Genomic DNA, 20,820 nt, shown 5'->3' with positions numbered 1-20,820 from the left:
AGGCAGAGGGAGAAGCAGGCTCCATGCAGGGAGCCTGATGTGGGACTCCATGCCCGGATCCTTGGATCCCTGGGGATCACGCCCTGAGCTGAAGGCAGGTGCTCAACCACTGAGCCATTCAGGTGTCCCACATCACTTACCCCTTGAGCCTGTTACCTTTGATGTAAAATAGGTGAGCCTCCTTAAGGGAGGCGACGTATGTGAGCATGCTTTGGAAAGTGGAAGGAGGGGTAGAGATGTTAACAATCATTATTAGACAGTAATCCATGCTGGTTTGTGGGTCAGGGAAAGGTCTGTTGGTCAAATATGTGTCTTTTGTCTGCAATAAAAATCTCCCCCCATTAGACTCACCTCTTTGGATTCAACTGCTGCTTCTGGTAGTTTCTCCTCATGTACCCCTAAGAGTGGAAGTAACACAGTAGAGATCATAATACCAAGTGAAATGCATCCCTAAAACTCTAGAGAGTTTTTTTTATTTTCCTGGCATTTCTTCTCAGGTGTGCTAAATTGGTAAAACCCACAATCCTTCCTCCTGAGCCAGAAATCCCAGTTCTTTTTTTACCGTGGTCTTCTTTCCTGCTCATCTTCTTTACTCTCTCATGACTACCACACTCACACAGAACACTGCACTTCTTCTTTTTTTTTTTTTTTTTAAAGATTTTATTTATTTATTCATGAGAGACCCAGAGAGAGGCAGAGACACAGGCAGAGGGAGAAGCAGGCTCCATCAGGGAGCCTGATGTAGGACTCCATCCCAGGGCTCCAGGACCACGCCCTGAACTGAAGGCAGATGCTCAACCGCTGAGCCACCCAGGTGTCCCAGAATATTGCACTTCTGACACTTCTGGTCAACAGTGTGTGGGGTTTTACCCTACACCAAGCAATTCTCTGTGATACTGGTTGGGTGTCTTACAATTTAATTCAGTTCTGACACCGCACCATCCACCTGGAGACAGTGTCAGATCCCACAGGTTAAGGGCTCAGTCCCACCGGACTATGCCCATACCTCCATTTGAGATGCCAATCACAAGTAGTAGGCCCCTGGGTCACTCACAATTTCTGTTCAACTCGGCTACAAATTGGAGTTTCTTCTGAACTCCTACACCTTTGGATTTGATTAATTTGCTAGAGCAGGTCACAAAATTCAGGGAAACACTTAGCAGTTTATTAAAGGGAATGATAAAGATACAGGCGAACATCAAGGTGGAAGAGAGGTATAGGGAGAGGTATGTGGGAAAGGTCATGGAGTTTCCATGCTCTGTCTGGGTGCGCCCCTCTCCAATACCTCCAACTGTTCACCAACCTGGAAGCTCCTGCACCCCACATTTTTGGATTTTATGAAACCTTCTTCACATAGGCATGATGGATCATTAACTCCATTTCTAGCCCCTCTCCCGCCTCTGGAGGGTGGGGAGGGGGGAGTGAAAGTTTCAATTCCTAATCAGGGCTTGCTCTTACCAGTGACCAGCCCCAACCTGGGAGCCATCCAAGTGCCCACCCAGATTCACCTCATTAGAACAAAAGATGCTCCTAGTGTTCTTATCACATAGGAGATTACAAGGGTTTCAGGAGCCCTGTGTTAGGAACTGGAGTAAATGACCAATTATTAGAACCCAAGATGTTCTCAGTGCTTTCATCACCCAGGAAATCCCAAGGGTTTCAGGAGCTTGTGCCAAACATTCGGAGCAGAAACCAATGATCTATTTTCTCCTAGCTCCAAAGAACACAGACCTCTGAATCATTCACCCTGGCAGTTGGGAATGGGGTGACATGGGAGAGAGTAAAAGCTAATTGGTTCTGGGCCTTTTGTGTGTGTGTGTGTGTGTGTGTTTTATTCTGTCTTTTGAAAAAAAATTCTTTTTAAAGGTTTTATTGATTTATTCATGAGAGACACAGAGAGGGAGGCAGAGACACAGGCGGAGGGAGAAGCAAGCTCCACACAGGGAGCCTGACGTGTGACTCGATCCTGGGTCTCCAGGATCACGCCCTGGGCCGAAGGCAGGCACTAAACCACTGAGCCACCCGGGCTGCCCTCAACCTATGAGCCACCTAGGTGTTCCCTGTTTTTTGAAATTTTAATTTAATTTAAATTCCAGTACAGTTAACCTACAGTGTTCTATTAGTCTCAGGTGTATAACGTAGTGATTCAGCACTTCCACACATCACCCATCATAACCCATCATCATGCTGCATCATGCCATAGTCCCCGTCACCTGTTTCCCTCTCCTCCCACCCTTCTCACTGTGTTCTCTGTAGTTAAGAGTCGATTTCTTGGTCGTCTCTCTCTCTCTTTTACCCTACAAATATGATATTTGTCTTTCTCAGACGGACTTATTTCATTTAGCATGATACTCTTTAAATCCATCCACGTCAATGTAAATGGTAGGTATTCATTCTTTCTGATGGCCGAGTAATATTTCATTGTATATATACCACACCTTCTTTACCTGTTCATCAGTTGACGGACTCTTGGGCTGCTTCCGTAACTTGGCTATTGTAGATAATGCTGCCATAAACACCAGGGTGTATGCATCCCTCTGAATTAGTGTCTTTGTATTCTTTGGGTAAATACCCAATGGTGTGACTATTAGATCCTAGGGTAGTTCTATTTTTAACTTTTTGAGGACCCTCTGTGCTGTTTTCCTCCGTGGCTGCGCTAGTTTGCATTCCCACCAACAGTGCAAGAGGGTTCCTTTTTCCTCCACATCCTTGCCAACACTAGCTGTTTCTTCTGTTTTTGAATTTAGCTGTTCTGAAAGGTGTGAGATGATATCTCATTGTGGTTTTGATTTGCATTTCCCCGATGATGAGTGATGCTGAGTGTGTTTGCATGTCTGTTGGCCATCTGGATACCATCTTTGGAGAAATGTCTGTACATGTCTTCTGCCAGTTTTTAAATTTATTATTATTTTTTTTGGTGTTGAGTTATAGTTCTTTATATATTTTGGATACTAACCCTTTATTGGATATGTTATTTGCAAATATCTTCTCCCATTCTGTAAGTTGCCTTTTTTATTCTGTGTTTTGATTTAAGTCCCCAAACTGAAGGCCAGCTGTCCTGTCCAAGTACTTTTGCTCAGGCTGATTATAATAACATCCTGTGCCAAAGCCCCTTTGCTTTCACCTCATTTACTGAGAGAGTCCAGAAGCAAACTCCATCTGCTGCCAGAGCCTTTGTTCTCCAACCAACGATTCTCTCTCTCTCTTCCATCTTAAAATGTTGTATCCAGGGATTGAAACAAGGGGAGGGTGCTGCTGCCTGTTTGCTTTCGTTAAAAGCAGTGCAGTCCAGTGACTTCTTCATATGGAGGTCTGGGCAGAGAAGGTCCCTGACATTACATCCATTTTGTAATGGAGCCTTGGTTGCCGCCTCAGCCTTGATATCAGCCCCTGAGTGGGGAGGTGAGGTCTCCCAGGGTTCTGGTTCTGTTCTGGCCAGAACTTGGGCCATCCACTGCAGACCAGAGACTTGAGCACTTCGTTTAGTGGGTGGCGGGATGCCAAGTTGTGTAAAGATTGGCAGGTTCTGGCTCCGGAGTGTCACTCTTGCCTCTGTGGCTTCTCCTCAGTCCCTGGGGTAGCTGTTGTAATAAACCCTAACATCTAGTACTGTGACTCATCCGATTTTTCTTCATAATCGCCTGTGCTATTCTTAGCCTTTAGCATTCCATATACTTTTTAGAATTAGCAGGTCAATTTCTGCAAAAATCCTGGATGGATTTTGATAGGGATTGTACTGAATCTTCGGGTAACTTTTGGGAGAATTGACAGCTTTGCAATAGCAGAATCTTTTGGTCCATGAACATGGTGTATCTTTTAATAGCTTTCCATCCCATTTAGGGATGGAATAAACTCCAAATTTGCAAAGTCTTCCTTGGTCTGGCCTCTGCATCCCTCACAGATGTAACCTCACCTCCTTTCTCTCTCTGTCTCTCTGCTCTTCGTTTACATTATTTTACATGGCTGTTTTCCTTCTGTCTCTCCCACCTGCATGTGTGCTTGGATCAGCCATTTTCTCAAACTACAGGATTCTTCTCTCAGCAGGATCGTCTGTTATTCAGAGGCACGATAACATGGTTAATGTACAATATGGTGATGATAGTTAGCAAAACTGTATTGCATACTTGTCATCTGAAAGGATAAATCTTAAATCTTCCCAACACACATACACACAATGGTAATAGTGGAGAGTTATGAATATGTTTGTTAGCTCGATTATGGTAATCATTTCACAATGTACACATGTATCAAAACTTCGAGTTGTACATCTTAAATATATATAATTTTTATATGTCAGTGATATCTCAATAAAGCTGTTAAAAAAAGAGAAAAGAAAAATAGGTGCCATGGAGCCAGTCTAGGTTTGAATTGTGCCTTTGCATTTAGTAACTATGTTGCTTTGAGCATGTTCCTTGACTGATTCCTTGGGTTCTTTATCAGCAATCCTTTTTTTTTTTTTTTTTAAATTTTATTTACTCATGAGAGATACAGAGTGAGAGAGAGAGGCAGAGACACAGGCAGAGGGAGAAGCAGGCTCCATGCAGGGAGCCTGACGTGGGACTCGATCCCAGATCTCCAGCGGCGCTAAACCTCTGCGCCACTGGGGCTGCCCTTTATCACCAATCCTTATGCAGGTGAGACGAATGGGTAGGTGTGGAGTCTGTGCTCAGGCCAGAGGAAGTGCTCATTTAGTTATTTCTATATATTTAGTAATATTCTCTGTTTCCAGAAGCCTCCTGATTCTACAGAAGCAGCCCCGTCACTCTTCATACCCTGATACCATTCTAATTTTCTACATGGCAAAGAAACGAAGTTACCCAGAAAATGCAATAATGTCACACTTTGTCTTTCATCTCAAAGATTCTCCCTAATGATTCTAAAGCATCTAATAACCCCTCTCAGGCATAGACCATCACTGGGTAGTTCCAGATACGACCAGGGAGGCCATTGAGTATGATATTAGTTGGTTCTAACTATAAAGATAAAAATAGGTCTGTAAAATAGAAAGTAGATAAACACTGATGAGAACTGGTAAAAATCCCAAATGGAGCTTCATTTAACCATTATAACCTGGTTCATTATCTTTGGTGTCAAAGTGGCCGTATTTCTTTACTTTTTAAAGTATTGTTTGAAATCTACCCTCCCGCCTCCCGGAACCTAATATTCTCTAGAGGTGTTGGGCTTCAGGGCCAATTTTGAGCTAGCTTTCTCAAGCTAATTAGAGAGCTAGTCCTTTGCTGCAGCGGCTTGTGGCCTGTCTTTACAATCGGACGGAGGTGAGGTGAGGACTATGCCCTGGCTACCGCAGGGATGTCTGTCTGGCACAAAGCTTGTGGATGCCTTCTAAGCACACATGACCTTCAGCTGTTGTGTAGGTGTCTGCTTCCACCTCCAGACTATAATCTTCTAGAAGATAGGGTGTTGTTCTTTTTTTGAGTTGAGAAATATTTGACAGTTAATAACTGTATACATTTAAGGTGTACTATTTGATGATTTGATATACATGATACATTGTGAAATAATTACCATAATCAAGCTAATTAACATATTAGTCACCTTATATAATTACATTTTTTATGTGGTGAGAAAACTTATGATCTACTCTCTTAGCAAATGTCAAGTATACAATGAAGTATTAACTATGGTCACATTGTTTTACATTATCTTCAGAACTTACTCATTTTGCATAACTGAAGTTTTATATCCCTTGACCAATATTTCGCCATTTCCCCCTCCCTCCAGCCCCTGGGAACCACTTTTCTATTGTTTCTATGAGTTCAACTTCTTTGGACTCCACATATAGTGAGATCATGCAGTATTTGTCTTTCTGTGTCTGCCTTATTTCACTTAGCATAATGTCCTCCAGGTTCACCCATGTTGAAAATGGCAGGATTTCCTTCTGTTTATGACTAATAATATTCCATTGTATGTATATGCTGCATTTTCTTTATTCATTCATCGTTCAATGGGCATTTATGTTGTTCCCGTATCTTGGCTATTACTAAATAATGTTGAAATGAACATAGGAGTGCAGATTATTTCTTTGAGATCCTGATTTCATTTATTTTCTTCTATTATTTTTTAAAAGATTTCATTTAGTCGTGCGAGACACAGAGAGAGAGGCAGAGACACAGGCAGAGGGAGAAGCAGGCTCCCTGCGGGGAGCCCGATGTGGGACTCAATCCCAGGACCTAGGATCACGACCTGAACCAAAGGCAGACACTCAACCACTGAGCCACCCAGGTGCCCCCGATTCCATTTCTTTTGGATGTATACCCAGAAGTAGGATTGCTGGATTCATAAGGTAGCTCTATTTTCAATTTTTTTTTTTGAGGAAACTCCATACTATTTTCCACAATGCTTTACTAATTTACATTCCCACCAACTGTATACAAGTATTCTCTTTTCTCCACATCCTTGCCAACATTTGTTATTTATTGTCTTTCTGAATATAGCCATTCTAACAGGTATGAGATGATATATCCTTATGGTTTTGATTTATATTTCTCTGATGATTAGTGAAGTTGAACATGTTTTCACATACCTGTTGGCTAGTTGTATGTCTTCTTGTTTATTAAAAGATTTTATTTATTTATTTGAGAGAGAGAGCACGAGCAGGAAGGAGGAGCAGCAGAAGGCAGAGGGACAAGCAGACTCCCTATTGACCAGGGAGCCCAAGTGGGAGCTCTAACCCACGACTCTGGGATCATGGCCTGAGCCGAATAGCAGATGTTTAACTGACTGACCCACCCAGGTGCCTCTGTGTCTTCTTTTGAGAAATGTCTGTTCAGATTCTTTGCCCATTAAGAATATTTTCTGTTAAAAAAAGACAAGCAAAAAAATTTTTTTTGTTGGGGAGGCCTGGATGGCTCAGTGGTTGAGCATCTGCCTTGGGCTCAGGGTGTGATCCTGGGGTTCTGGGATCGAGTTCCACATTGGGTTCCTGTGTTGAGCCTGCTTCTCCTCTGCCTGTATCCCTGTCTCTCTTTGTGTCTCTCATGAATAAATAAATACAATCTTAAAAAAAATTTTTGTTGGATTGTAAAAAATAAAAAAAATTAATTTAAAAATATTTTTTGTTTTGTTATTAAGTTGTATGACTTCCTTATATATTTTGGATATCAAATATATGGTTTGCAAATATTTTCTCCCATTCTGTTGGTTGCCTTTTCACTTTGGTGATTGTTTCCTTTGCTGGGCAGAGCTTCTAATTTAATGTAATCCCATTTGTTTAATTTTGCTTTTATTGGCTATGATTTTGGTCTCTACATCCAAAAAAATTGTTGCCCAGACCAATGTCAAGAAGCTATTTCCTATGTTCTTCTCTAGTAGTTTTATGGTTTTAGGTCCTATATTTAAGCCTTTACTCCATTTTGAGTTGATTTTTGTATATGATGTGAGATCAGGATCCAACTTCATTCTTCAGCTTTCAGTTTTCCCAGCACCATTTACTGAAGAGACTACCCTTTCCCCATTTCAGTATTCTTGTCAAAGATCAGTTGACCAATGTGTGGACTTATTTCTGGGTTATCTGTTCTGTTGGTCTTCATTTCTGTTTTTATGCCAATACCATCCTGCTTTGGTGATGATAGTTTTGTAATGAATTGTGAAATCAGCAAGTGTGATTTTTGCCCAAGATTGCTTTGGTTACTCAGGATCTTTTGTGGTTCCATATGAATTTTAGGATTGTTTTCTATTTCCATAAAAAATGCCATTGGGATTTTAATATGGATTGCATTAAATCTGTAGATAACTTTGGGTAGAATGGATACTTTAACAATATTAATTCTTCCAGTCTATGAAGATAGGATGTCTTTCCATTTATTTGTGTCTTTTAAAAATCCATTCATCAATATTTTCATAATTTTCAGTGTGTAGGTCTTTCAACTCTTTAAGTAAGCTATTTCTTATGCATTTTGTTCTTTTTGTTGCAATTGTGAATGAGATTGTTTTTTAAATTTCTCTTTTGGATAGTTTGTGTAAATAATATATTGATTTTTTATGTTAATTTCATACCCTGCAACCTTGTTGAATTTATTATTTATAACAGGTTTATTGTTGTTTAGTCTTTAGAATTTTCTATGTATGATCATATCATCTGCAAATAGAGATAATTTTATTTCTCCTTCTCATATATGGATGCCCTTTATTTCTTTTTCTTGTCTAATTTCTCTACTAGGACTTCCAGTACGATGTTTAAAAGAAGTGGTAAGAGTAGATGTCTTTGCCTTCTGCTAGATCCTGGAAGAAAGCTTTTAGTTTGTTTCTCCCATTAATTATGAAGTTGCTTGTAAGTTTTTCATATATGGTGTTAAGATCCTTCTGTACCTATTTTATTAGGCTTTAATCATGAAGAGGTGTTAAACTCTGTCAATTGCTTTTTCTGCATCTATTCAGGTAATTATGTATTTTTTTTTTTCATTTTGTTAACTTGTTATAATACCTTGGCTGATTTGCATGTGTCAAACCATCCTTGTATTCCTGAGATAAATCCCACTTGGTCATGGTGCATGATTCTTTTAATGTGCTGCTGAATTCACTTCGCTAGGATTTGATTAAGGATTTTTGCATGTGTGTTCAACAAGGATATTGGCCTGTGGTTTTTTCTTGCAGTGTCTTTGTTACTTTTGGTATCTGGTGATATTGGCCTCATTAAATGAGTTTGGAAGTGTTCCTTCTTCCATTTTTTGAAAGAGTTTAAGAAGCATTAGCCTTAATTCTTTGAATGTTTGGTAGAACTCACCCATAAATCCATGGGTCCTGGGTTTTACTCTTTTGTTTTCCAGACAAACAAAACAGGGAGCTCATCACTATACTTACAAGAAATCCTTAATACAATTCTTAAAATTGAAATGAAAACTCATTAAACAGCAACATGAAAGCATAGGAAAGCATAAATCTCACAGGTAAAGGTCAATATGTGGAGATATACAGATTAATGTAATCCTGTAAAGGTGTCTATTGACTTTTATATTAAAGCAGGGAAGTCTTTGGGGGGTACTCCTGTTCTTTTCCCCCACAGAAGGAAGTCATGGCCAATAGGATCTCTCATGGGTCTGCTTATGGGTGTACTTGCTGCAGCAGTGACACCTGTGTCTAGATGTGGGTGTGTGGGAAACAGCTATGGAGCTATGGAGCTCAGGCGCTTCCATCTGGGAGTTGGGTGGCAGCTCTGGTCTGGGAGGTGGGGTTCAGTGCACACTAGGGCAGATCTGGCTGGGGAAGGGGGTATAAAGCCATTTCTGTCCCCCTGCCCCCCAGCACCTAACACACATGGTAAAATTCTTAAGAAACATCAATATTAAGGAAGAGTTAGTTGAAATGTATAAATTTAAAGTAATTTAAATGTCTACCAATAATCGATTAATTAAAAAAATTTTGATACATGCAAAGAAATAATCATTAGGCATTCATTAAAATCAGGGAGCATTGATTAAGTGGGTAGGAAGATGTCCACAGTCTAGCATTAAGTGAAAAGAGTGGTTATAGTTGTGGAAGGAGGTCATCACTATGCACTGGGATGGTGTGGGGAGTCGTTGTGTCCAGGTTGAGCAAAAGGCAGGGTAAAGAGGGGTGCAGTATGATCTCCTCCTCACAAACCAGTTATGGGTTAGCAGCGGAGCTCCTTTTGAGTGACAGACTATTACCCAGTGATGGTCCAAGGACATATTGGCATACCAAATTTGTTAATTAGGTGGTTTCAAAGTTTTTATTTTTATTTTTGTTTCTTAGCTCCAGACAATGCAAAGGTGAACATTTTACTACCTATTGCTTTTTTTTTTTTTTTAAAGATTTTATTTATTTATTCATGAGAGACTCAAAGAGAGAGGCAGAGACACAGCCAGAGGGAGAAGCAGGCTCCCTTTAGGGAACCCGATGCGGGACACCATCCCAGGACCCCGGGATCATGCCCTGAGCTGAAGGCAGACACTCAACTGCTGAGCCACCCAGATGCCCCATCTATTGCTTTTTAATATCTGTTTAATTACTTTCTTGGGATAAATTCCCAGGACAGTGATGGCTAAATTAAAGGTATTCAATAAATATCTCTTGACAATAGGTTACCATTGCCAATTGTTTTACTAGAAATTTGAGCCCTGTTTTTACTTTGGAAACATAAATGTGTATTGGTGAGCCACTTACTTGCTGGAGAAATCACTGTTGGGTAGAAGAAAGCTCACTCTGCAAACTGAAAAAGTTTTGGCTTCGGTCTTTTCCTACTCTCTCAAAACCTTCAGGGACTCAATTACCTGTCCTTTGGCGCCGCCTTCTGGGAGAGGCACTCACCAGCCGGTGTGGCCCCTCCCAGGGAAATCGAGGGGCTGAGATGGGCTGAGAGAGGGGCACTTGTACCGAGCCCCCTTAGGGTAGGGTCACTCCCATATCACCGTTGGTAATTTTCTTACAACAAACCTGTTCCTACCACTTCTTTCTCATCTCCTCATCACCCAACCCATTAAAAATCCTGTCAGCTTCTTTCTGGGCATAGGATATAACGCAGCCCTGGCTTGGCACCAAGGCCGGCCCCCCCGCCCCCCGTGCTCGGTCTTCGCCCTGTCTCTCCTGCAGTTAAATGTTTTCCTCAAGGCCCAACTCAAATATTGTCTCTTTAAGGAATCTTCCTCAACTCTTCTCTAGGCAGCAAGTGTTCCTTCCTGGGCACCAAGGTACCTTGTTCATGCCATGAAACTGTACTCTTCAGTGGATCATACCAGTGTGTGACTCTGTGCTCTCCCCACACTGTGAGCTGGCCTCATGTTGTACGCACGTTCCCTAACCAGGTCCTGGAACACTGTGGGGACTCCAGAAATGTTTGTTGGATGAATTAATATGCTTTATGACTCTAGCGTCCGGGGGCTCAGTAATTGAGGGAGGACATCTGAGGAGGATGTATTTAATTTATGTGTCTGACCCTACCTAAGGCCTGGAGCTGGGAGGGTGAACTCTGAGGTAGAGAGACTGACATTATGACCTCCCGTGGTTCTGAGATGTTTCAGATCAGGCTCTGAGGGAAGGTGGGTCCCTGAAACTGGCTGAGTTAATTGTAGGAAGCAAGTGTCATGTGACATCATCTCACGAATGCAATTATGGCTTAGTGGTGTTGCTGAAGAACCTGTGAAAGGTCAGGACACTGGCTGCCATAACTAGAAGCACCAAAGATGGGTAGGATGTAGGACTCGGTGCTTGGGCCCCTGCTTGCACTGATGCCTCCTGCCTGAGCGCTGGGAAATCTCTAGGACAAACCACAGGCTGGCACGGTGGTTTTGGAGCAACCCCATCCTGACAGCACAGGTCAGCACTTCTTGTGAGAATGGTGGAGGTGGGTGGACGGGCCTGGGTCCGTGCAGGTCTGAGAAAGCAGAAGTGGGCAGCTCACCTGTTTTGGAGACTGTGTGCAGTGGATGGATGTCCTAACAAGGAAGTCATGGTTCTCCAATTGATTTTAATCTCCAGCTGGATCAGTTGTGTGATTTTTGGGAAATTTACTTAACCTCTCTGGATATCATTTCTTCATCAGGAAAATGGTGGGAATGATGTCTACCTCATAAGGTCACTATGAAGATTACATGTGATTCTCTGTATACAAGGCTTTATCCAGTGCTTGGCTGGCTCCCTAAGAGTTAGCCAAGGTGCTGCTCTCCTCTCAGTTTCTCCACCGTTCCCAGGTGCTCCGGGTTCTGGCCAGGGTCTCGCCGCCATGACACACAAGCCAATGGAGGAATCCCTCTTCCAAATCGTCCACTGCTACCACCAGTACGCGGCCCGGGAGGGGGACGTGGAGACTCTGTCCCTGGAGGAGTTGAAGGCTCTGCTTATGGACAATGTGCCCTGCTTCATGGAGAGCTTGGTGTGTGGGGTCTGGGGTCAGGTGGGGATGAAGTACAGGATTGGTTGTGGGGTTGGAAGTGAGTAGTGATGGTATAGGTGCAGGGAATTATCTCCCCTACTTGGGACAGGGTTGGGAGGGCAGGGTCTGACAGAGGGAGGGTGGATCGGCCCAGCTTTGTTTCTCCTCCTCTTTCCTAAAACTCCCTGCTGGTCCTTACTGCAGCTAATCCCTGAGACTTTGTCCTTATCCCAGCCTGTGTATCCCTCTGCTCACCCTGTTTCTTAAGAGAAGAGGTCCTGCAGCCCCATTCAGCCAGGGGCCCTGCCCCAAACCTGCCCTTTTAGCTTCCCTCCCAGGGACTAGCACAAGCTTCCTTGTCACCACACCAGGGTGAGGACAGTTTGGGCAGAAGCCAGGTGGGGAAAGAAAATGTAGTGTCCCATTCCAGCTGCTGTCTGAAGGGCTAATAGAGGCTCTTGGGCCAGCTTGGGGGCTCAGAAACCCTCTCAGGCCTGCACGGCTTCTCCATTCTCAGGCCCTATAATTACCAGGTGTTGTGGGGACTGGCAGGAACGTCTGGGGTGCTGTCTTCTGCCCTCAGGGCCTGCCTGGGGGGGGGGATCTCTGGACCACCATCTCTAGAGGATTTCAGATCTGTACACTGACCAGAGGCCACTGCCTTCCAGAAGGAGCACCGCCTCATTCACTTGGCATGTCCCCTTACTTACCTTTGGGAAACATCAGAGAGAGTCTTGCCCTCAGTTTATTGGAGTATAACCGTGAGGGTCACAGAGGGGACTAGGGCGACTGTCATCCAGGGCCAAGTGCCTAGACTGTGTGGCTGGGTATGGGACTGCCAGACACTGCCACGTGGGGCTCACAGACCTGCCCAGGTACAGGGCCCTCAGGGACAGACAGTGGGCAGCCTGGGCCAGGGGGGTTGAGCTGAGGGGAGCCAGGGAGAGCCTGCTCATGCAGGAAGCCCCAGGGTCCAGAACCAACCAGTTTTGCAGAGGACATGAGATGAGGTGAATTATGCTGGTGGGCTATAGGGGGAAGCAGGAGGTGCAGACCTGCCCCCAGGGATGAGGGTCACCCTCCAGACCCCTGGCTGCTGACAGATGATGCCATTTCCTTCCTGGGAGTCTTTCCAAAGACTTCACTCTGGGTCCCCACATCTACCAGCCAAATCCTGCTGAAACCAGCTCAAGGCCTTGCCTGGGGCTCCTGCCCGCTGACCCTGGCCTTCCTTCTTGTTGTCTCTTTCCACCTCAAGTGCTTTTGCTCCTCCCCTATAGCATCCCCGATCCTCAGCCCTCCTGGCCACCTGCTCTGGGCCGTGCTGGACAGCCTCAAGGCCCACAACATTGTCTTTCTCCTCATTTTGCACTATCCAAAGGTGACGTAGGCTCAGTGTCATAAACAACTCCTGGGCAGATGCCACAGCATGCAGACATTTGATCCTGCTCTTCGGGGGCCCCGTAATAGCACTGGACATGCAGACATGAGGGGCAGGTGGGCTGTGCCTGAGGAGCTCTCTGTGTGAAGGAGGGGGCACAGCCTTCCACCCTGAAGCCCCTGGCCTGGCTGTCCCTGCAGGGCAGCTCCCAGGGCCACTGGGAAGATAAGCTTAGCAGCCACCGACGGTGGACAGATGTATCAGGACACCCCAGGCCACTCAGCACAGCTCAGCAGCTGGTGGGGGTGCCCAGGCCGTGCAGTCCACCACATAGCCCCAGGTCTAGTGGGCAGAGGGCCTGCCACATGTCCCCTTGGAGCCTGATTCTGCCCCACATGGTGACCTGGCCTCTGCCTGAGGGAGGGGCTGTGTCCTGTAAGGTGGTGGAGGCCCCAGTGGCTGTGAGGCGGGGGGCCTGGGCAGGTGGTTGACCCTCTGCCCCTCCTCAGGGCCGGAAGGAGCCCTACTACATCTCAGAGTTGTTCCGGGCTGCCGACAAGAACAAGGACAACCAGATCTGCTTCGACGAATTCCTGTTCATCCTGGGCCGGCTCCTGAAGGATTACCACCTGCTGTACCACCGGCAACTGTGCGCCTGCTACTGCGCCCGGCACAGCCTGCACTAGGCAGGGACGCCCCGGAGAGCCCGTACTGGACAGGGATGCTCCCGGACACCTCGCACAAGACAGGGGCGCCCCTGAGCAGCCCGCACTGGACACGGACACCCCAGAAAGCCCACACTGGATAGGGACGCTCCTAAACAGCCCGCACAGGACAGGGACGCCCCCGGACACCCCACACAAGACAGGGATGCCCCTGAACAGCCCGCACTGGACGGGGATACCCCAGAAAGCCCGCACTGGATAGGGACACCCCGGACAGCCCACACTGGACAGGGACACTCCAGACAGCCCGCACTGGACGGGGACAGCCCTGAGCAGCCCTCACTGGGTAGGGACACCCCAGACAGCCCACACTGAACAGGGACACCCCAGACAGCCTGCACTGGATGAGGACACCCTGGAAAGCTCACACTGGATAGGGATGCCCTTGGACAACCTGCACTGGACAGGGATGCCCCTGGACACCCTGCACAAGACAGGGATGCCCCTGAGCAGCCCACACGGGACAGGGACACCCCGGACAGCCCACACTGGATAGGGACGCCCCTAAACAGCTCGCACAGGACGGGGACGCCCCTGAACAGCCCGCACTGGACAGGGACGCCTTGCACAGCCTCTGCCCACAGGTGTCTATCTAGGAGCAGGAGCAGGAGCCTGAGCTGCTGCAGAGCTCTGCCCTGCTTGTCAGCGTGTGCCTGCATGTACCTGTACCTGTGCACAGGCATGTGCAATGCATACCTGTGAGAGAAGAGAATAGAGCAACACCACAAATGTGCTGGGAATTCTTTGTTTATGGTTCTGGGCATCTGCTATGAGTCCAGAGAGGAGGCTTGCTGCTCCCTTGGGGATCATCCATTCCAGCCCCAGTCTGAGGAGGGAGCCCTGGACTGAGAGGGGAGACATGGTCTCACATCCAGAAGGCCCAGTCTGAGGGGGGAGGGAGGAACGCCCCTGCTTCCAATTGCCCCTGTCTGAGGGAGGAGTCTCTTCTCTTGGGGAGCTGGCTGTCTGACACGGAAGATAGGCCTTACTGGTGATGTTTTGACCACTCATGCTCTATGCGTACACTATGGGACAGGAGCCAAGAAGGCACATGTACACTGGACCAGGACCCACTTGAGGGTCTCCTTGCTTTGGAGGAGAGCCAAGGAATCAGTGTACAAAGCAGGAGTAGCTTGGGCCTGAGTAGGGGCTGGAACAAGACCAGGAGGTGCTGTGGGTAATTGTCCTGGGCTGGCTGGATCAGGCAGGGCCAGTCTGAGAGCAGATTGTGAGCTGGATTTTGCACATGCTGAGTCAGAGACAGGGATTAGGGCAAAGGGAACACTCCAGCCTATTATGGTGAAGAGGGATGAGTGGAACCTGGGCTACGGTCAATCAGGGAAGTCTTCCTGGAGGAGGGAAGGGTGGGGTCTGGGTTTTACTAATTGAGGCTGATGTGGGCATTACTGTACTTGGGGCTCATGTGACTTACCATCTAAGTCCTCCTATGGTCTCTGACCCCTCCCAGGAGGGATCTGCCCCTGCCCATCTTTGTGTTTATTTTTCTCTCTCTCTCCCCGGGAGCCCAGGAATCTGACGCAGAATCTGTCTGGGTCAGTCTTCTCTGCCTAGGCCCTGCTGGGGCCCATCATGGTGGCTTAGTTCTCAGAGGATGGTCTGGGAATCCATGTCCTGAGTGTGTTGTGGTAAAAATGAGGAGTTTACCAAGAACGACGGGCAATCATCATGGCCACTATGCCAATGACTGAGGAATCATTTATGGGACTTGGTTAGGTTCCCTCTCCCAGTTGTGCCACAGGAGGGGCAGAGCCCTGTGGGCTGAGCAGGGGCCCTTGTTTCTGACCAGTCGAGCTCTAAAGCATGGTGTTGCCCCCACTGTTCCCTGGACCTGGCCTGCCACGGGACGTCCCTTGTACATTTGCCAATCCACCAGTGCTTGCTGTTCAGGACTAGGCTGGGTCCCAGCGCTCTTCCTCTGGACTTTCCTGCATGCTCCATGGGGTCTGTGGAGGTGCATGTGCTGCTGTACCTTGGGTGTGTTTTGCCATGTGTGCCCTCTACCGTTGTGAGCATGGCTGCAGTAAGGAATGCAGAAATAGGGCCTGTGGTTGGGAATCTCTAGTCATGACCAGAAGCATGGATGGCCAAGTGAGCCAGGCCTAGGGCCAGATACTTCCTGCCTGTCTGACCTAAGACTGCTGGTTTCCACAGACCTTCGAGGGCTAAGGGTCCGGCTCACACTAGACCTCCTGCCCTTTCCTGTAGTAGGGGTTGGGGGAGCGTGCAGTGGTTTCTACACTGGCCGCTGTGTCCTCATTTCCTCAGCCGTGGGCACAGGCTTGGTTGAGTTGGGACACATGCCCAGGACTGAACTCTTTCCTGTAAGTAGGAGCAGGTTCCGCTCCTGGGGTTTCCCCATGTCCGCTGGTTTGATTACAGACTGTGCCTTTTCCCTGATGTGCTTACCCAGTTCCTGACACATTCTTCTAGCAAGTCACTCAGCCTGCTGCCAGCCTGGCTCCTGCTCCCCCTCAGGCCCCGGGACTGTCGGTCCAGGTGGAGCATCTCTGCGGCAACTTTCAAGGCCTCACTACTCAGCAAGTTCCATGAATAAGCATGTGATGCTGGAAGGAGGTCATGGCTTATGTCTGCCTTGGTCTTCTCCCTGGACCTGGAGCCTGGTTTCCTTAATTTCTGGATGAAGAAAGCTGTCTCCACTGGGACTGTTCTCAGGGGACTGCCTCCAAAGGAAGCATCCCTTGAAGGGCCAGGGATATGGGATGACATCATCTGCATCAACCTCATCCTCACCCTCACTGAGACAGGTCACTGTGGGCTCCATCCCAAGCTTGTGAACAGATCCTAAGGAGAGTCTCAGAAAAGCCACTTTTTTGGGTTCTAATGTGTACTTTTTGGCACCTAAGCAGATACATGCCACGGGAAGAAAATTGAGTAACTCCCCGTGCTTCTGTTTCCTCATCGGTCACATAGGGATGATTGTACCTGTAATGTCCACTTCAAAGGGTTATCAGATGAGGCAGTGTTATAGAAATATTTCAGAAGTATATTGTACTATTTGGGATAAGTAAGGTGCTATTATGCCAGGTCCACGCAGGAGAGGCCTGGTGACAATAGGTGTGCACTAAGTGCTTATTCACTAGTTGAAACTTGTTATTGTATATGTCAGGAGCAGCCCCATTTTTCTATCAAAAGGTTGACTCACCTCTCATCAAGGAAATTAAATTGCATTTGGTTGATACATTTACATCCTGCCATGTTCCAAAAATGATTTACACAAGAGGGATGTGATAAAGGGAATTTCTGCATTGGATAAGGGATAGATCCAATGTTTAATTTTGTGTTCATTTATCCCCTCAATTACCATTAATCGAACACCTACTATATACCAGGCCCCAGGAATGTGAAGTGATTTCTACTCTAAAGGGGCTCCCTGTCCCAAAGAAAAGGCAGATAAGAAACAGATGAATCATAACAAAGCAGGAAAAATGCTGTGATGTATGAAGATTTGGTGGAGTGGGGAGAAGAATTAACTCAGTGTTGATAGGAGTGTGGGGAGGAGGATCAGGGATGGATGTGGAGCAGATGGTACCCGGGCTGGATGAGGAAGACAAGGAGGGCTTGACTGGCAAAGAGGCATTCCAGGCAAAGGCAGGAAGTGGATGATACCACATCATGTCACCTAAGTAATTTGATGACAAATTACTCGTCTGTAAAATGGGGATTATGATAGTACCTACTTCATAGGTTATCATGAGGATTCAATGGATTGATGTAGATAAAGCACTTACAACAGTTCCTGGAACATGGTGGAAACCCAATCAATGTTATTTTGCTGTTATTTGTTCTTATTATTGGTTGTTGTTGCTGTTACTGTGTCTGCTAGGCACTGTGTGGGGTCCTGTGTGGGGTTCTGGGGAGGCAGGGATGGGTGGACCAGTCTGGGTCCTCGAGGGCTCATAGTCTAGCTGGGCAGTCAGTCAGGCACTTGCAGTGCAGTTGTCATGGTGCACGCTCACCCAGCACTCACTTGCTCACTTATTCTGCACACCCTAAGTACTTCACATGTTCTTTGTGTAAACTTTTTATTAAAGTGCAATACATATTAAGAAAAGCCTACAAATTGGGACACCTGAATGGGTCAGTGGTTGAGTATCTGCCTTTGGCTGAGGTCTTGATCCTGGGATCCTGTGATTGAGTCCTGCATCAGGCTCCCTACAGGGAGCCTGCTTTTCCCTCCACCTGTGTCTCTGCCTCCCTCTGTGTGTCTCTCATGAGTAAATAAATAAAATCTTTAAAAAAGACAGAGAAGTCTACAAATCATAAATATTTTTCATCTATTATTAATCCTTACCATAGCATATGAGGTATATTCTATTTATTTTTTAGGTGGAAGCATTTAAGAAATTTAAATTTTTAATTGTGGCAAAATACATATAACATAAAATTTCCCATCTAAGGGTTCAGTTGTATTAAGCACATTCACATTGTTGTGCATACAGTCCCCAGAACTCTTTTCATGTTGTCATTGAAACCCAGAAAATACTATCTGTTATCCCTCCCCAGGCCCTGTCCCACACTATTCTTTCTGTCTTTATGAATTTTACTATCTTAGAAACCTCATATAAGTGGGAACCAACAATATTTTTCTCTAGGACTGGTCTATTTCATAAGCGTGATGTCCTCAAGGTTCATCCGTGTTGTAGCAAGTGTTAGACTTTCCATCCTTTTTATTTTTTATTTTTTTATTTTTTTAAACATCTTGTTACTTTGTGCCTTTTATTTATTTATTTATTATTTTTTTAAAAATTTTTTTTATTTATTTATGATAGTCACAGAGAGAGAGAGAGAGAGGCAGAGACACAGGCAGAGGGAGAAACAGGCTCCATGCACCGGAAGCCCGACGTGGGATTCGATCCCGGGTCTCCAGGATCGCGCCCTGGGCCAAAGGCAGGCGCCAAACCGCTGCGCCACCCAGGGATCCCCTCCATCCTTTTTAAAAGTTGAAAATACTGCATTATGTGAATATACCACATTTTATATATTAATTCATCCTTGAATGGGCAGTTGGATAGTTTCTACATTTCAGCTACTGTGAATAATGCTGACGTGAATGAACATGGATGTACAAATATCTATTTGAGACCCTGCTTTCAATTACTTTGGATATAGATCTAGAAGTGGAATTACTAGATCATATAGGAATTCTGTTTCTAACTTTTTTGAGAAACCATCACACTGTTTTCCACAGCAAATGCACCATTTTGCATTCCCACCAACAGTGTACAAGGGTCCCAATTTCTGCACATTCCTACTAACACTTGTTATTCTGCTTTTGTGGAAGTAGCCAATCTCATGGGTGTGAGGTGATATCTCATTGTGGTTTTGATTTGATATCCTTAATGATTAGTGATGTGGAGCATCTTTTCATGGGCTTATTTGTATATCCTCTTTGGAGAAATGTCTATTGAAGTCCTTTGCCCATTTTTCAATCTGGGTAATTTTGTTGTTATTGAGTTGTAGGAGTTCTTTATGTATTCTGGATACTAACCCCTTATCAGATGTATGATTTGCAAATATCTTCTCCCATTGTGTGGGTTGCAGATAGACTCTATTTTTAATCCCTGTTTAATAATTGAGGTCACTGAGGCACAGAGACAGTAATTGGCCCAAAGTCACACAGCTATAAAGTTAATGATATAATGAAGCCCAAAGGACTATGGAGACATGAAGGAGAGGGAAGCTAATCCCATCTACTTCCCCCAGGAGGCGATCATGGCCTGTGTCCTGGAGAGGCATGGGGTAAATATCTGTTGAATGCCAGGAAGGAAACAGAGAGGAGAGTTTTCTCAGCAGAGTCATGTTCTTGTCTGGTCAGGTTCTGGCACATGAATCTCTGGGCCCTCCCATCTTTGCACTGTTCAAAACTCTGGGTGAACTGCTTTACCTTTCTGGATGTCAGTTGTCTGCAGACTGGGTGGGTTCTGTGTACGGCTTTCCTGGTAGACATGTTCTGAGGCTCTCTGTGCTTTGTAACAAGAGAGATGCCCCACAATCTTCAGCACTGGAAGCCAGTTAATCCAAGTGGCATCTCGTTGGAGGACAGGAGTACTTGTTCCTCCTGAAATCCTGGGGGATTGGCCACCTCCTCTTCTCCCCTTGGGCATAAAGCACTTCTGGCTTCCCCAAAGAACCCCTTCTCACCCTCACCCCACCCCCATGCAGTTGGGTTCCTCTTCAGCCTAGGCTCCTGGGGTCAGAGGCACACAATCTTCCCAGAGAGGGCTGAAGGGTCCCTCCTGTGTTTATGCAGCAACTCAGTGCCTCCTGCATGCAGAGGGATCCCACTCCAGCCTCCTTGTTCAGGGGCACAGTGCACCCCTAGCTTCCAGAGCGAGAGAGCTGGGAAGAGGTGTGGGTGGCAGGAGAGAGCCTGATATAGCAGCGCATGTCCCACAGAGTCCAACCACGCACAAGCAACAGCTTTTGTAGAAATAGTCCAGCTTTCACAACGAAAATCGAACAGCTAGGACAAGACCCCTTTTAGGAGTCTTAGGACCCTTTCAAGAATCTGATGAAAGCCATGGAGAAATGTGCTTATTTGCGCAAATACTCAAAATGATACTTTGAACTCCAGCTCCATTTCAGAGATGCACAGTCTACAGTGCTCGGGATTAGCAGCAGCAAGAGAGGAGGACTTGAGAGTGGGCATCCAGGCTGGCTGAGCCAAATGATGCCAGTGGCCCAGCAAAGGAGTCCTCACCATGGCCTCTTCCTGATTTATCCTGCTGGGCACTACTGCCTAGCAAATACCTTCCTCTTTCCATTTTTCCTACTTCCCCACCTCCCATCAAAATTTTTCATTCTGTGCAGTGATTGCCCCATTC

The 20,820-nt window shown here is 46.0% G+C and overlaps 1 protein-coding gene across 3 annotated transcripts in view; it reads left to right on the top strand.

Annotated features, from left to right (window-relative positions):
* The window catches only part of LOC140635240 (protein S100-A15A-like), a 34,676-nt gene extending 16,442 nt beyond the window's left edge, over positions 1–18,234 (top strand). For 2 of the 3 annotated variants that reach the window (XM_072829517.1, XM_072829516.1), the window contains 2 exons: positions 11,667–11,848; positions 13,739–18,234. In XM_072829517.1, coding sequence (XP_072685618.1) covers positions 11,699–11,848; positions 13,739–13,915 — 327 coding nt within the window. In that variant the 5' untranslated portion in view covers positions 11,667–11,698 and the 3' untranslated portion in view covers positions 13,916–18,234. Of the gene's footprint in view, positions 1–11,145; positions 11,293–11,666; positions 11,849–13,738 lie in introns of those variants that run through there. The other variant, XM_072829518.1, reaches the window with a different exon arrangement.
* The last annotated feature ends 2,586 nt before the right edge of the window (positions 18,235–20,820 follow it).

Source organism: Canis lupus, chromosome 6 (genome assembly GCF_048164855.1).
Source record: "Canis lupus baileyi chromosome 6, mCanLup2.hap1, whole genome shotgun sequence".
In the NCBI taxonomy this organism is placed as follows: Eukaryota; Metazoa; Chordata; class Mammalia; order Carnivora; family Canidae; genus Canis; species Canis lupus.
The sequence above is the reverse complement of the archived record's forward strand: the minus strand, read 5'-3'. Positions and strand labels throughout refer to the sequence as shown.